The following is a 16,738-nucleotide window of genomic DNA, read 5'->3' on the forward strand; positions in this document are numbered from 1 at the left end:
GCTAAAATTTGTTTAGCTGTTAGTACAAAAAAAAAAAAAAAGCAAATATCAGTTTATTTCTCACAAAAAAGCAAATTCAACTGTCTGAATTCCAGGCACCAAGATGGAAAAGGGGGGTAAACAAAGTTATGTTATTTTTTAAGGATTTTTCCAGATGACATAGAGCTGATCTCCACTTACATATCTTTAACCAGAAGTTAGTTATGTAGCCCTACATAGATTTAAAGAAAAACTTTATATTCTTGTGATTAAGAGACTCAGAGAGCATTAACAGAGAAATAGAGAAATAAAGTTAATATTTGGTAGGCAACTAGAGATTTTGCTACACCACTTCTAATCAAGATACATGGAATGATTTGCTTTGTGAACATATGTTTCATAGAGATTCATGGCAATCTGTTCAGAATGCCTTATTCTTTCTTCATGCAACTAAAGTCTATGCATTCCTCAGATTCAACTGGACTCTCTTCAAGAAACTTTCTGTGATATTCTCAGTGTTATTTATTAGGCTAATACTTTATTTTCACCTATTATTATCATTTCTCACTCTAAATACATTATAAAATATTTAAGTATCCACTTATGAATTTATGTTATCATTGTCTGCTTATTCCACTAATTTTATATTCTTACACATTTAAACTTAAAATCAAGGCCTTACTGGAATTATATAAATATAAGAATATGTGACATACCAGAAAAGCTAATGAGGAGGGGATCTTTCATCCTCATATGAATCTGAGAGAAGACAAGAAACAAATTCTGGGAAGTGTTATTCTACATATGTTATCTCTCAAGTCTTGTCAGTTTTTATAAGGTGGCCTGTAAAAAAAAGAAAAGAAAAGAAAAGCCTTTTAACCATAAGTCCCATTTTTTTTTCTATATGAAATAAGAGCTAAACTCTTTTGTATTTCATTTTGCTCCTTGGTTCAATAATTATGATATAAAATTAAAATCTAATACCTTTTTCTAAATTGAAATGTATGGAAAACATAAAAACCTCTTGTCAAAAAGTGAATGTTTATAGCCATTGGACATTTTACATGATTGCTTTATTTAGTTTCTCAAGCCCTGCTGTAAAGAAATACTTGATTATGTGTGATTGCATAGTATATCTTCCTGGAGAAAAAGCTATTATGCTGCCACTGATGGTCATCCATAAAATGCAGGATCTGTGCTGACCCTAAGAATGAGACTCATTGGGTTGGATATGTAGCAATAGATCTATAGCAAAGGACAAGGTGTTTCTAAAAGAGAAATGAGAGCTGGGTAGAAGTAACTTTAGTAATAGGGAACAGGAATCTGACCCTGCCCCAAACTGGTTGCATTTAGATGGCAACAAAATGAAGCATGAATCATATAAGTATGTAAGAAAGAGAGAAAAGACTACCATGAGCCAAAAGAAAAAAAAAAAAAAAAAAAAGGAAAGTTCCATTACAAGGTAAAAACGCATTGCCGTCAAAACAGTTCTACATGCCACTCAGTTTTAAGAAGATTGCTGATGAGTATATTTTGAGTATTAACTTTGTGTGTCATGCTCAAATATTAACACATAAACAATGAATCACACCTAAATCCTGGATAAAATCTCCTTACTTAAACATCCCTTAGTGAATGCATTTTTTTTTTAAGTGATTGGAGGTGTAAGTTACCCTAAATCTGAAGTTGTTCCCATTAGTGGTCAACAGTTTCTTGTCCGTTCTTGTTTATCTTAATAGTATCTGAAATGCGTAATGTATAATAACTACTTTTCTAGACATTTTACTTTTTTTCATTTTGACTAAATGAAAATAGAGTTTAGAATTACTGATATAAAATGATATCATAAAGAAATGGATAAACAGCTTTTAGATATCCCTACTAGTGGCCACGCCAAAAGAAATAGCATGAAAATACCTGATTCAATATAAGAAAAGTAATTCTAAGTATGAGCAGTAAGTATTATACACACCAAATCTTTCTTAGATTTTGGCAACTAAGATTTGGTAAAAAGTAAATGGCAACCTGCCAGTTTTAAGGTTAACTTAAAACTGAATTTACTGGGTGGGAAAATAACATGTATTCAAAGGCCAAAACAAAATATTTAAGGGAGAATGTTCCCTAACATTAGAGATTAAGCCACTTTTATAGTAATTTATCTATAATATAAATATATATAGAAAAATAATTTGCCTATAATATAAAAATTTATAGATATATAAATATTTGTTTATATTATATTTATAAATATATATATATAAATTTATATATAAATAAATATAACCTTATTTTATATAAGCAGGACCTGGAGGTCATGTTAATAGTTATCATTTTAATTAATTATTGAAGTTTTCCTAAGACCCTGGGGTGAGTTGTGGGCTATGGAACCTGGGTCTAGGGGACTGTGGATTGGACCATCTCTGCTCACGTAGTATCTCCCTATTAATATGTGTGTGCTTTTTTTTTTTAAAGATTTTTATTTATTTATGACAGAGAGAGATCACAAGTAGGCAGAGAGGCAGGCAGAGAGAGAGAAAGGGAAGCAGGCTCCCTGCTGAGCAGAGAGCCCGATGTGGGGCTCGAACCCAGGACCCCAGGATCATGACCTGAGCCGAAGGCAGAGGCTTAACCCACTGAGCCACCCAGGCGCCCCTATGTGTGTGCTTTTAAGCAGGTTTTTCAACTCTTAATATTTTAACTAGAACAAATCTAACTAGTTAAAATTATATATAACTGAGACTATTTCATTTTCCAAATTTGTCCATGATTTATATTTCCCTTAGTTTAATTACTAAAAAAATAAGTCTCTGTTGTATATTATTCTCCTTCTCTTACCCCCTAAATCGTTGATTATCATGTAGTTTTGAGCTTTTTTTTTTTGAGAAAAAGCCAAATTTTATCAGAATTTATTTCAACTTTATATAATGATTTAAGAAGTAAATTCCAGGGGCGCCTGGGTGGCTCAGTGGGTTAAAGCCTCTCTCTTCAGCTCAGGTCATGATCTCGGCATCCTGGGATGGAGCACCGCATTGGGCTCTCTGCTCAGCAGGGAGCCTGCTTCCTCCTCTCTCCTCTCTCTCTCTGCCTGCCTCTTTGCTTACTTGTTATCTCTGTCAAATAAGTAAATAAAATCTTAAAAAAAAGTAAATTCCATGAAAGATTGTTATCAATGCTTCTAATTTGACAACTTTCTACTAGCATATTAAACAGTCTAGAATTACTGCATAGAAAGGTATTATAATGTATCTCCAAGATTTTCAAAAATATCAGAACAAACCAAGCTGACTTGTGAAATTTGAATGAATACAAATGAATACATCTTAGGTAATACCTTTGCCAAAGTGCACATTGTGTTTTCCTTGCACGTGCCTGTGCCTTTGTGAATAGCTCTTTGTTAAAATTATCTCAAATTTTCTTAACTTGGTTATATCCTTTGTTATCAGCAGTGACCCTCACTGATTCAGTAATTGGTGTTAGAAGTGGTCCTATGCAACAAACTATAAAAATAGGAGTCTGATTTGGTTTCCTCATATATTTAAGCAGTACCAGGATAATCTCATATTTGGGGAAATGTGACACATGTAATCCAAGGCATGCAGTTGCATCACCATTATTCAAATCATTCCTGGTATAATATAGAATAAAATCTAGGAGGAGAGCAAAGTGCTAAGCATTTAAATGGTTGTGACAGGTGCAATTATAACAAGGATACATACAAACTTTAATAAGTGCTTGGCTTCTTCTGAAATTCCCAGAGAACATATATATGAAGAAAAACTGAAAAGTTATGAAGATACAAATTGCAACCTGTATCAAGAGCCAGAAGACCTTCACAGCTTTGAGGGAATTTCTATTCACTTATAATCACCAGGCAGATAGAGCAAAGGTCTAAGCCAGTACAATCTATTAGTAAGGTTATTGAAGTTGCAGTTGCTATTAAAGGCTAAATTCTGGCCAATGTCTTATGCTAAGGTAGGGGCTGGCAAAGTTTGTCTCTCAAGCTACCACTTTTTTTCATACAGTGTTATAGAGCAGTCACAACATTGGTTTACATGATACCAGTTAGTTGACAGAGTTGAGGTGTTTCAAGACTGAATAGGCCACAATACTTAAAGTGTGTCTTACCTTGCCCTTTAAAGAAAATGTTTGTGAACCCCTGTACCATGGGAATGGCATTTGTGCAGAATCAGTGGGGCTCTCAGAAATGAGATGGAATCTTTGGGCAAATGTAAGTGAGTCTGAAAAATGCTAATCTCCAAAATCCATGAACTACCTTTACCTTTGAAGGTCTACCATACCCACTTTTTAGGAAAGCATTCCATTTCAACATAAGAAACTGAAAATAGAGAAACAATTGCCTTATAAACACCCCATTCCCTGTCATTAACACTGAGATGTATAAGGAGACAACTATTTTACATTAAAGAAAAACAGACCAACCACAACAACAGCAACAACAAAAACAACAACAATAACAATAAAACCCTAAAGAATGTTTCAACTTGTATTGCAAGATCCTGAAGAGCATTTGAGAAAGTGAGAGTTAGACAAAGGTAATAAAATATGAGGTTCATTTTGGAGGAACTTACTAACATGCATGCATTTCTCCAGGTTTGGGGGTTTCATGTGTGGTTTGATTTGCTGGAAGTAATATTTATAATCTATTAGGTTAAATAACTGAGGCCTGGATTTAATGGTGACCTATGGTCATAAGGCCAAGCTGTTGGAATTTTTCTCATATACTGTAGAGAAAGGAGTTTCAAAAACTCAAGGAAAGAAAATGTTAGAATTAATCTATTTTCAGCAACCTAATCAGCCACCTGAAATGATCACTCTCAGAAGGGCCCAAAGGATACTGCCCTCTCCAAGGCATTCAAACTGCATTGACCTGGGACAATCAGCTTCTTCGGAAGAATTCTGTGTTTTCTGTCCTCTAGAATGTCAAGGGAATTGCAAAAATTAATGTCACCATATAGATGGTATTTCCTACCACATTCTCATTTAACTTGCTGATTTAAGCAATGAAACTGAGATATGGAAATATAAACTAACTTGCCCAAATTTATCCAGCAGATTTAGAAGCAGAGGCAGGAAACTAATCTGGGCAGTTGGAAATCAGAACACCTGTTTGTAGCAAATATACAATATTGCCCTTCAGACAGTGAGGAAGTTAGTCAATGGAAGTGAAAAGTGTCTGAAGTCTAAAATTGAAAAGAAACATCATTTTATCCTATAAAAGAATGAAATTTTCTAGGAGAGGAGAGAGATGTGTTTTCATTGTTAGCAAGGATGAAATATTAAAAAAATAATTAGAAATTTCAGAAACTTAATATAATTAACTTTTGTTTTGACAAAACAAAATGGTAGACTTGTTTTTTTTTGTTTTTTTTTTTGTTTGTTTTTTTCTTTGAAAGAGGGAGCAGAGCAATTTTCTGGTTTCACTGACACATCATGAACTCAGTTTGATTATTTGGGCATTTTCAGCAAGATATTGTTATAGTAAGTGATGTTCCTTTGAGTCATAGTTATTCCCATAAAATGCCAGTTACATCAGGCATATGGAAAATCGGGGCACTGATGATTATTATGAAATAAATGAGATATTTTAGTGTCAGAACTAATTAGATATCTCAACTATAGAAACAAGGTACCTACTAAGTTTAGGGGACTGGATTCTAATCATGGAATTTTATGTAGAGTACAAAGAAGTTTATCTGTTTGTGACCTAGGTAATAAATTCTCTACCCTAGTGTGGGAAGAAATACTGTAAAGGAATTAAAGATTGTGAAATGTTCCTTTATGATCCCTAAGAATAATGGTCAGAGGACAAACGATGTGAGGTATGTAGCTTACATTTTCCCTGCCATGAAGTTAGATGAAATGAGGAAAAAAGCAAAGGTGAAGGGACTTCTCTAAATCCTAGAAGAAGAATGACAGTAAGGATTTCGGATTACCATGATTAGAAATGGAGGCAGGACCTAAGCACACAGTATCTTTTAAGTAAAACAGGAAGAAACATTGTATTTAATTTGTAATTGGCAATGTTATACTTGAACAATGGAACTGCATAGTATTATTTGAAATTGAACAGAAAATTTGTTTGGGCCGGATGAGCCCAAACATGAGTCAAATTGAGGAAGGATAATTCAACTAATGTGGCTTAAAAGACAATGGTGATTTAAAAACAAAACAAAACAAATCAAAACAAAACAAGAAGAGAAGAGCAAAAAGTGTTGCTCTTAATATGCACCTACTGGAATCTGAGGTCTTAATAATAATAAAGGACTGGAAATTTCAGCTGCATGGTTGCATGCAATCCCCGTAGGCAGTTCTTAGTTTATCATGTTTTATGCTTGAAACAGGTATTTTCTCAAAAAATAATAAGCTCATCATCATTAATTTACTTTCAGTGGGTGGCAGAGCTTATCAGATACAAAAGCAAGAATTTCATTCTGGGTTTCCCTGACTCAACAAGTCATTGCTCTCTATTTTAACACTGCCTAGTTAATATAATAATTATCAATATCAATCTATGGACCCAACTGACTACTTGGTTACTCTAATTGTCTACGAATGCAACTGAAATAAGAGCCCAATGAATGACACATCGACACCTCAATATAAACTTAGTCATCTCAAATTAGTCAAAGATGGCAATATAGCACAAAACCTAGGTCCTGGGTTGCTTTTAACCTTCCTAAGCAGATACTATGCAACATGTATCACACCACATTAGAATATATTTGATTCTGAACGTTTTAAATCCGTTTTAAATCATGGGCTATTTGTAAGCACATATTTATGCAGAATCAATTGTGCCAGTCATGGGAGCCTCAGGGGGGAAAACATGTTAGTGTTCAAAGAGAAAAGTGTATTTAAAGTAAAGAGACCAGGTTGAATTACTATACCTCTATGAACACCATATGGAATGGCTTGTATGTAACAACTGTTGTATTTTTATCATGTGAATCACAAAATAACCACTTTCAAGAATGTGTGAATGAAGAAATTCATCTTTAGTCTGTAGCAAATCATGCTAGTTAAGTCATATCTGCCTCATTATATATTGAACAACTATTGTACTCTCTTCTTTGCTACTTTATCACAATGTTATGTTTTGGTTAAATTACTATATACAGCATAAACACATTTTTCTTGCATTGTAACTGGCTACATTATGTTAAGTCATTATTCAGAATAATGTATTATTCACTGTATTCAGTTGTCTGTGTTGAAGTGCTTCTACAACTCACTGTGCATTTTAGCTGGTAACAAAGGTTATTTAAAGGTCATTTGTTATTTGAATAACAAATAACATATTTTACTTGCTATGACTAGGTTGAATGAAGAATGAAGTGGTATAATATTGTTTTGGCTTTTCATGTAGATTATGAGAAACCATGATCAGTACACTGGTTCTCTACAAAATATGAAACGGAGAGAAAATGAACAAAATGTCAGGGTTATTGCTAATCTATTTTCATTTATGCTCAGAAGTCCAAATCCAATAGTGGGGATTTTCATTTATGGAAAATGTCACAGAGCTTGAGAGGGAATCTGAGAAGACTAACAAAGTGATGAATACTTTAAGTGCCATGTAAGGTTTCCTCTTCTAGAAATACTTAATATTAGGAGGAAAGAAGGAAGGAAGACTTGATTTTGGTATTAAAAGTTTTATAGAAAATGTTGAAAACTGAACATTGTTCATTCATTGAATTATCCTTTCATGGAAATTCAGGAGTCATAAATGTTTAAACCAATCAAAAAAGTAGTTGCTTTATGCTGAGTTATCCTATTTTCCTGAAAACATACGTTGCATAAAATAACTTAGATAGATTTTTGTAGGACACAATTAAATTTTTCTCTTATAGATATTTAGGCTGGTATGAGGGAAAAATAATTTCACCATATTGCCTGAATTAATCCTGGGATAAAACCCTTCCTGGGGCGGGGCGGAGTGCTAAGGGGAAAAAATAGGGTAGAAGAAGACACTAATCAGTAAAGAATCAGGTTTTCCCCTTAAAAACAAATTTCATGGGTCTTCAGAATATCAGGGCCAATGTCAGCCTCTCCACATCTCTGTATTAATTACAAGGATGCATCTGTTCTGGAATAAAATACTTCACATGAGCCCAATAAGTAGAACAGAGACTGGATATGTGTCCCCACTAACCCTTAGTAACACTGCAGAATGTTGCTGAATTATTCCAGCTCCAAGACCTAATTTTTTTTCTCTTGATCCAAGCATTGATTCATTTATTAACATTTATATTTAAGGTATAATTATTCTTTCTATTTAAATTAAGATACCTTAAAGAAAGGAACTAAGTATTTCTTGGGTTGTAGTAAAAAGGCAAAAGAAGGTGTTTAATTACACAGTAATTTATTGTCAGTTTTTTTTTTTTTGTTGTTTTGTTTTTTATTTATTTATTTGACAGACAGAGATCACAAGTAGGTAGAGAGACAGGCAGAGAGAGAGGAGGAAGCAGGCTCCCAGCTGAGCAGAGAGAGCCCGATGCGGGGCTCCATCCCAGGAGCCGGGGATCATGACCTGAGCCGAAAGCAGAGGCTTTAACCCACTGAGCCACCCAGGTGCCCCTTATTGTCAGTTTTTAAAACCTTTCAACAATACAAATAAACTAACCTGTTGTAAGCTGTTTCAGGAAATTAAAACAAATGGACTTCATGAGCATCAAATCACATCATCCTCACCCCACATAATTGTTTCTTCATGTTTGGTAACTAATTCCGATGTCCGATGTTCAATATTCTTGATAAAAACACGATACTCATTCAATAAAATAAGAAAGCATAAATATTTCTAAATTGGTTTTTGAATTTTGGCATATGCTAATTTATCAAGTTATTTAACAAATCCCTATTTGACAAATGTGTGTGTCATAATGCGGTATTCAAAAAACAAAGGTTTTAAATCAGTTTGACTTAGTTTAAATACGCAGTGATATGTGGCTTCCTTTGCAAAAAATCCTCAGTTAAAGCTACAATAAAGCATACGATCAATTTCAATGAATTCAATTTCCCTCTCTTTTACAAATTTACTAAATTCATTTTTTAGTCCCTTCCATGTTTCTGGGTATTAGGTTTGGCTTTTGAAGTTAGGGATTAAAAAAGGGAATACAGGGACGCCTGGGTGGCTCAGTTGGTTAAGCAGCTGCCTTCGGCTCAGGTCATGATCCCAGCGTCCTAGGATCGAGTCCCGCATCCGGCTCCTTGCTTGGCGGGGAGCTTGCTTCTCCCTCTGCCTCTGCCTGCCATTCTGTCCGCCTGTGCTCGCTCTCTCTCCCTCTCTCTCTGACAAATAAATTAAAAAAAAAAAATCTTTATAAAAAAAAAAGGGAATACAAATTAATCTCTGACCTTAACGAATTTACAATTGGCTCTTGAAACAAAATTTTTACCAAAATGAGTTCTTGAGTAAGAATGATATTTGCCCTATTGCTTCCTGTTATAATAAATTGGTTACTCAGAGTGTATACCTTTCTAACTCCAAAGCTAGCTTCAGAGGGCTTGGGAGCTGAATTAGAGGTCTGTTTATATAGTTCTTCTGATTTCAGAATTGTTACTGCTGTAGTGCATGTGCTCATTTTTTTTTTTCTTATTACCTAGAGTATTTGTTTAAAAAAGAAAATATGAATACTTTGGTTAGAAGAAAACATTTAAAAAAGAGAAGATGAAAAAGAAACAATTAAGCAACAAGAACAAAACCTAAAATCCTGTCTAACGTCATTGATAAGAATAAAAAAATGCAAAATATCTGGTTGAACCAGTTTTTATCATTAATGGGAAAAAATGTTTATTGACTTTAAGTAGATGTATTTCTTCTCTTGAGTTTTGTACCATCAAATCAAATTAAATACTATTAACAGAACTTTATAGTTCAGGGTGCCTGGGTGGCTCAGTGGGTTAAAGCCTCTGCCTTTGGCTCCAGTCATGATCCCAGAGACGCGGAATCGAGCCCCGCATCAGGCTCTCTGCTTAATAGGGAGCCTGCTTCCCTTCCTCTGCCTCTCTGCCTACTTGTGATCTCTGTCTGTCAAAAAAATAAACAAAATCTTTAAAAAATAAAACAAACAAACAAAACTTTATAGTTCAAAAATCATGGGGCATTACATTATATAAGTTATTTTGTGGGGGGAGCAATTTAAAGTGATAGACCACTAAAATGCTTTTTATAAAAAAAAAAACAACAACAACAACAAAAAAAACATTTAACTTCTTTTAAAAACTGGGCCAAGAAAATATGGTGATGATGAAGTAATAATGAAGAACTGAAACAGGAACTCTTTACCATCTGCCTTAGTTCCTGCCTTGTGCCTGTGAATAGCAGTAGTTAAAGGCCCTAAGAATATTTCAGTGTGTTAACTTCAGAGAAATCTTAAACCTGGTATTTACCCAAAACCAAAAAAGCAGTGATTGAAATCATCTTTAAAATTCCTAAATCTTGGGGTGCCTGGCTGGCGCAACGGGGCTTGTGACTCTTGATCTCAGGGGTGTGTGTTTGAGCCCCATATTAGGTGTAGAGATTACTTAAAAAATAAAATCCTTAAAATTCCTAGATCTAAGTGTCACTTTTAAGCTTTTGCCTCCAGAGATTAGGCGATTTTTGTGTAATCTCACCTTGGGGCCATCATCTGATTTTCAGATAGTCTAAAACTTCTAACTCCAGAAGGATACCTTATCCTGACCCTGAATTGTCCTTGAATGGAAGTTTGTATAATCTGCATTTGTTATGTGATGCTACCTCTCTTTTCATATTCTCTTTCTGCAGCCTAAGGGAAACCCATATCAATACCTTTTTATCTCTCTATATTTCTCTATAAAGTATCAGTGAACAAAACTTTAGGTATAATTTCTAAAAGTATGAAGATTGAGTTTTTAACTCATAAAGAATTAATAACTTATCATGGAGTGTCTGATTCTGTCCACACTATACTTTGTCATTCTACATAGAAAAACTCCTAGTTCTATAATAGACCTTAATTCATGGAAGTTTCCAAAAGTATAGAGTGCATTATTTTGGAGATTAAATATATGATAAAAGAGAAGTTAATATGAATTTCCTATCTGACCTCCTAAAGAACCAGGGTAAATCTAATCTTCAAAACCACATTTTGGATGACTATAACATAATTAAAAAATTCTAGTCTTATTTGTGGAACTCTCAAAAATGAGAACTCTATGAAACCACATTTAGTAATAACCCAAGGAAAAGTGGACCTCTCTACTCTGTAATTGTAGAAATATTAGAATAAATTTTGTCTTCAAAATTGTATTGAAACTATTCTACATCATTTGGGAGTCTATTCTTTAATTATTATTACCTGCCCCTTGTATGTAGGTTATTTTTTCCTAGATGCTTTATGTGGTTTGCATTTTTACAAGCTGACTCTTGAATTTGTACAACCTTTCTCATATTTCTAACCTGTTTTAGTGCAGCTATATTATTTTTGTTCTTCTCTCTTTGTTAACCTGACCTGATTTAGAATAATCTGAAAATTAATGTTTATTTCCTGATCTAGTTATTTTCCCAGAGTTCTAGCAATAGAATCAATATATTTTTTTTACTTCTATAATACAGAATAAAACTAAGTTAGTGTCTAAATAACTCAAGTACAGTATAACCTTACACCTTTAAAATCAGAACTTGATTTTAAAGCCATGACAGTGACAATGACAATGGCAATATAATTATTGTGAATGTACTTTCTTAACACTTCCTTAAACACTTTTGCCATATTTTTGAATATTTTGTTTTACATTATATAGTAAAATAGCAAGTTGTAAATTGTACCTCATAACCTTTTCTTACTAAATAAAAACATTCTATTCTAGAGTTTGTGAAAATGATCACTGTCAAGTTAGAGAAAACACTGTCAAATGGAATACATTATACCGTGCAGATTATTTTTTTACAATTGTTATGACTATGATTTCATACAGATGATATATTTGATGTCAACTTAAATTTATCATAAGATATTCATATTTTGAAGCAATTTTTAAAGCCCCATCACATTTTGAAATAGCTCTATCACTGCTTAAAAGGAAAATTCATTGGTGGCTTCATTAGGATGATCTATTTTTAAAAATATTGTTCATATAGGTACCATTTGGCCATACTTCTGTTGCTTTGCTAAAGACACTGTTGTTGGAATGAAGGAATTTGTTTTAAGAAAGCCTTTATGTAGATTCTGTGGGGGTGATTAGAATGTTCAAAACCCTATAATTGTTCATTAAGTCAAAACCATATGATGATGGTAACTAAAATGTTTTGATTTAGTCTTGCAAAACGTCACCTGAACTACCGTGTTAAAAACTATAGATTTTGAATGTATGTGCAGCCAGTGAATTTTCTAATGTCGCCATTTTTCATATCTTTCCCATCTTCTCTTCGTGTTCTTGATTTTATTAGATTTCTCAAACAAAAGTCTCTGCTTCCCATAAACAGGTTTAGACTTCCCCAGTTTCTCATTAAAATAAAAGTAGAACAGAAAAGCATATACAGGAAGGATATTGCATTTCGTATTAGGCCTGCTGTCTTACTCTCATCAGGCTTACCTTGATTTCCCTTTAGGAACTGGGCTTATGGAGGAGTGTTTTTCCGTGGCTGTCTTTACTGGTTTGACTCACCATCTACAAGTCTTGCAGGTGAAGCTTTCCTTTAGAGAGCCCTCACTCTCTGAACTCTAATTTATCCAAATTCTTTAATAAATACTGAAGAAAATAGAATTTTATTTTAACTCCTTTTTTAAAAAAATATTTTCATGCTTATCATAGAAGGTCCACATTTTAAAAATAAGTTTTCATGAGAATTTACAGGTACATAAAACTCAACATTAACAAAAAAAAGTATTTAAAAACTTTTAATTATGTCCTAGTTTCCACCACTTCTTACTGAGTCTTCAGATTTAATTATCTTTCCTCTATTCCCAGCTTTCTTGGAACATTTCTTGAATTGCATTTGTTTCTGCCTGATTTGTAAAATAAAACTACCTTATTTGCTTTTGATTCTACACATTCACCACCAAGATTTTTAGTAGGTTTATTTTTTTTTTAATTTCTAAGCTTTATTATGAAACATAAACATATTTTAATTTACAAAGAATGAATTTTTCTAAGTACATGAAAAGAAATAAAACATTACTTTGAAGTACATCTCAGAGCTTGCTTCTAAAATACTGTTCCCTGATAATAGTGTTGACCCTGATTTTTGGAAAGTAAGACATGGAAACCGTATTACTCCATAAATACCTCCTCTGGGACTTTCGTATAGCCTTTGCCATTATGACCACTAATATCTGAGAGGGGCTTTAAAGAGGAAGGCATTTCTAATCCTATGATATTTCTGTCATGGATAGAAAATAATTATGTTAACATAACTAACCTTATTCTATTTTAAAGACTTATACAATTATCTATTCAGGGAATCACCCATTTTCTTTTGCCTAAGTGCTTTGAGTCCAAGGTCAAGAGTATATTGCATTAACATGATAAGCTTTTATTGAATGCTTCTTTCATGTCAAGCAAAGCATTACTTGGTGCTATAGATGCAAACCAGTCAAGGTTTTCTTTGGAAGACTTTCTTTTTCTCTTTCTCCCTTTCTTCCTTCCTCATTTCCTCCTTTTATCCCTCTCCTCCTTCCTTCCTTCTTTTCTTCCTTCCTTCCCTAAATGATTCATATATTTTGACCCTGACTTTGAGAGAGAGAATGGTACCATCTTACTATTCCTGGAGCATGGAGTAAGATTGTCACACTATGAGAAAAGTTAAGTTGAAGATGATACTATATGGTGAAGAGGGAAAAATTTGTGGATTTCTTCTAATTACCACAGAAGGCCAGCTCTAAATTTATGGGTTGCTCATCTTTCATTTTAAGCAGCCACTTTTCCTGATCAGAATGGTAAATAAGACAGTTTTTGGCAAGCTTAAGACCCTTATATTTAGTTGAAGACCCTTATATTATATTTAGTTGAAGAAATGCAAAAAATGTCTTAGAGACTCTATAAGTTCAGTATATCTAAAACTGATTTTATTGCCACATTCACTATGATGCAAACATAACACGTTCAAAACTAAACCTACTTCGAGTTTAAAAAATATAATATTTAAACTCAATTTATTATCTTAGTTAATACTTTAAACTCAGTATTGCATTTTAGAATCTATGGAGACACACTTCCTTCTTAATAACCCATCTTCACCACATTTTTTAGTCAATTAATTATACCTCAGAAATATCTCTGTAGTGCAACTTCTTGTAGTTCTTATTAGCATGACTTTAAGTGAGGACTTAGTTTTTACTCCATACCCAGGCCTCCTTCTCAGTCTCTCTTTCCCCTGGCCCAAATTCCATTTTGCCTGTGTAATCTTTATAAAACTTTATCTGTCAGTAGCCGCAATATTTGGGGATTGTATGGGTTCACTAAGGCTGCCAGAATAAAATATCACCCAATGCATAGTCAAAACAACATCTATTTATATTCTCACAGTTCTGTAGGCAAAAGTCCAAGATCAAGGTGTCAGCAGGTTTGGTTTCTTCTGAGTCTCTCTCCTTCGATTCCAGATGGCTGTCTTCTAGGTTCTAGGTGTGTTCTCACATGGTCATCCCTCAGTCTACATGTTGTCAGTGCTCTATTTTCCTCTTCTTATAAGGAGGACATAAATCATACTGGATTAAAGCCCACCCATATAATCTCATTTTACTTTAATTACATTTTTAAAGGCTCTATCTTCAAATACAGTTACATTTAAACGTACTGGGAGTTAGGACTTCAACATATAAATTTGGGGGAGACACAACTCAGCCAATAATAATGACAAATTATTTTCCCATGTACATGAGGCCTCTCTAATTTGGCTCTAATATATTTATATTCTCATCCTTCGTCAGTCTACTCGACTTTATTTACCTACATCTCTTCAAAATGAAATTATTTCTGACTGAAGTGCCCTTATCATTTCTCCACCTGAAAAAAACATCTATTCTTCCCTCAAATACTGTCTCAAAAATTACATCCTAAGTGATTACACAATTCCCTATACAGTGATGCCCTTTTTTTTTTTTTTTTCAAAAAAAAGTCACTGTTCAAATTTTATTTGGTATTTTAGTTGGTACAACACTTCGTTGGTTGCATGGTCTTTTTACATTATATGGCAATGTACACTATATTCTGACATACATGGTACACGAAGTAAGATCCTTTGGAACAGTTATGCACAATACATGCAATAATGAATTTATATGTTGGAGCCCAGGATGTGACTGACTGGGAAAGATGGACTAGGCATGTTGGGTGTTGGATCAAGGAACCAGAAGTCCTAGAACACACAGGAAATACGCATCTGGTTGGAAGAGCACCTGCTGCATATGCAATATTGGCAGTGGTGCCTCTGAGATGAACCCATTTAGGACTACAAAGGCAAGTATCATCCAGCATTAGGGTATAGCTGCAGTGTTTGCTGGACCATTCCTATTTAGAACTTTAGGAAACCGATGTTTTTTCCTTAGGCCATTTTGATATTATTTAAGTAACAGATCAAATAATAAGGACGATGTACACAACCTCCAACTAAAACCCTGTCGTAGTCTAGACAGTGAAGTGGTACATTAGAAAACTTTAAAACTGCAGCTCCTTTTGGATCCCCCAGAGTGTGTCTGCACTCTTCTTCAAACGGGCCTCCTCCTCAGAAGTTAGAGTCACCTTCACAACATCTGAAATTCCATTCTGTCCCAAGATGCAAGGAACACTAAGGAAGACATCATCTTTTATTCCATAGAGACCCTTAATCATGGTGGAAATTGGATGCACCCGCCTAAGATTCTTCATTATACTTTCTGCCAAATCTGCCACAGACAGTCCAATGGCCCAGGAAGTGTAGCCTTTCAGTTTGATCACCTCATAGGCACTGTCAACCACCTGTTTGTGAACCTCTTTCCACTGTTCCTTATCTGCATCAGTGCCTAAGTCAAGGTGCAGATTCTTCAGAGAGACACCAGCAATGTTTACTCCACTCCATACAGGCACACTGGAGTCTCCATGCTCCCCGAGGATCCACCCATGACAGCTTAATGGGTGAACTCCCAGTCTTTCCCCCATTAGGTAACGGAACCGGGCTGAGTCGAGATTGCAACCACTTCCAATAACACGGTTTTTGGGAAAGCCACTTATCTTCCAAGCCACATAGGTCAAGATATCCACTGGATTGGAAACAACAAGCAACTTGCAGTTTGGGCTGTATTTGACAACATTAGGAATGATGAATTTAAAGATGTTCACGTTACGCTGAACCAGATTAAGACGGCTTTCTCCCTCTTGCTGACGTGCCCCAGCTGTGATAATAACCAGCTTGGAGTTTGCAGTCACATTATAGTCTTTGCCAGAGACAATTTTTGGTGTTCTAAGGAAAAGGCTTCCATGCTGAAGATCCATCATCTCTCCCTTCAGTTTGTCTTCCATGACATCAACAAGAGCAAGTTCATCTGCCAAGTCCTTCATTAAGATACTGATGGCACAAGCCATGCCAACAGCACCAACCCCAACAACTGTAATCTTATTTTGGGGAACATGTTCTTCCTTAAGAAGATTCTGAATCAGCTGATCTTTCAGAGTTGCCATTTTGGACTTAGAACCAAAAGGAATCGGGAGTGCACGTCGGGAGGGCAGGCGTCAGCGGCGCGCGAGAATGGATCCGGACTTGGCAGCAGCGGCTCCGACACTCAACAGTGATGCCTTTTTT

At 34.6% G+C, this 16,738-nt stretch overlaps 1 protein-coding gene across 2 annotated transcripts; it reads right to left on the reverse strand.

The window, feature by feature from the left end:
• Positions 1-15,079: 15,079 nt before the first annotated feature.
• On the reverse strand, positions 15,080-16,678 carry LOC125093622 (L-lactate dehydrogenase A chain-like). Of its 2 annotated transcripts, XM_047719084.1 has the most exons (2): positions 15,931-16,678; positions 15,080-15,661 (listed from the first exon to the last, which is right to left on the reverse strand). In XM_047719084.1, the coding sequence occupies exons 1-2, from the start codon at positions 16,615-16,617 to the stop codon at positions 15,506-15,508; spliced, it is 843 nt and encodes a 280-aa protein (XP_047575040.1). In that variant the 5' UTR covers positions 16,618-16,678; the 3' UTR covers positions 15,080-15,505. The 2 variants fall into 2 exon arrangements, with proteins under 2 accessions (XP_047575040.1, XP_047575039.1); XM_047719083.1 differs by having other exon boundaries at positions 15,080-16,676.
• Between the last annotated feature and the right edge of the window lie 60 nt (positions 16,679-16,738).

This window comes from Lutra lutra, chromosome 2 (assembly GCF_902655055.1).
Source record: "Lutra lutra chromosome 2, mLutLut1.2, whole genome shotgun sequence".
Classification (NCBI taxonomy): Eukaryota; Metazoa; Chordata; class Mammalia; order Carnivora; family Mustelidae; genus Lutra; species Lutra lutra.

What these genes read in the sequence shown, in the direction of transcription:
- LOC125093622 (XM_047719083.1), bottom strand. Translation starts at nt 16,617, where the DNA reads ATGGCAACTCTGAAAGATCAGCTGATTCAGAATCTTCTTAAGGAAGAA.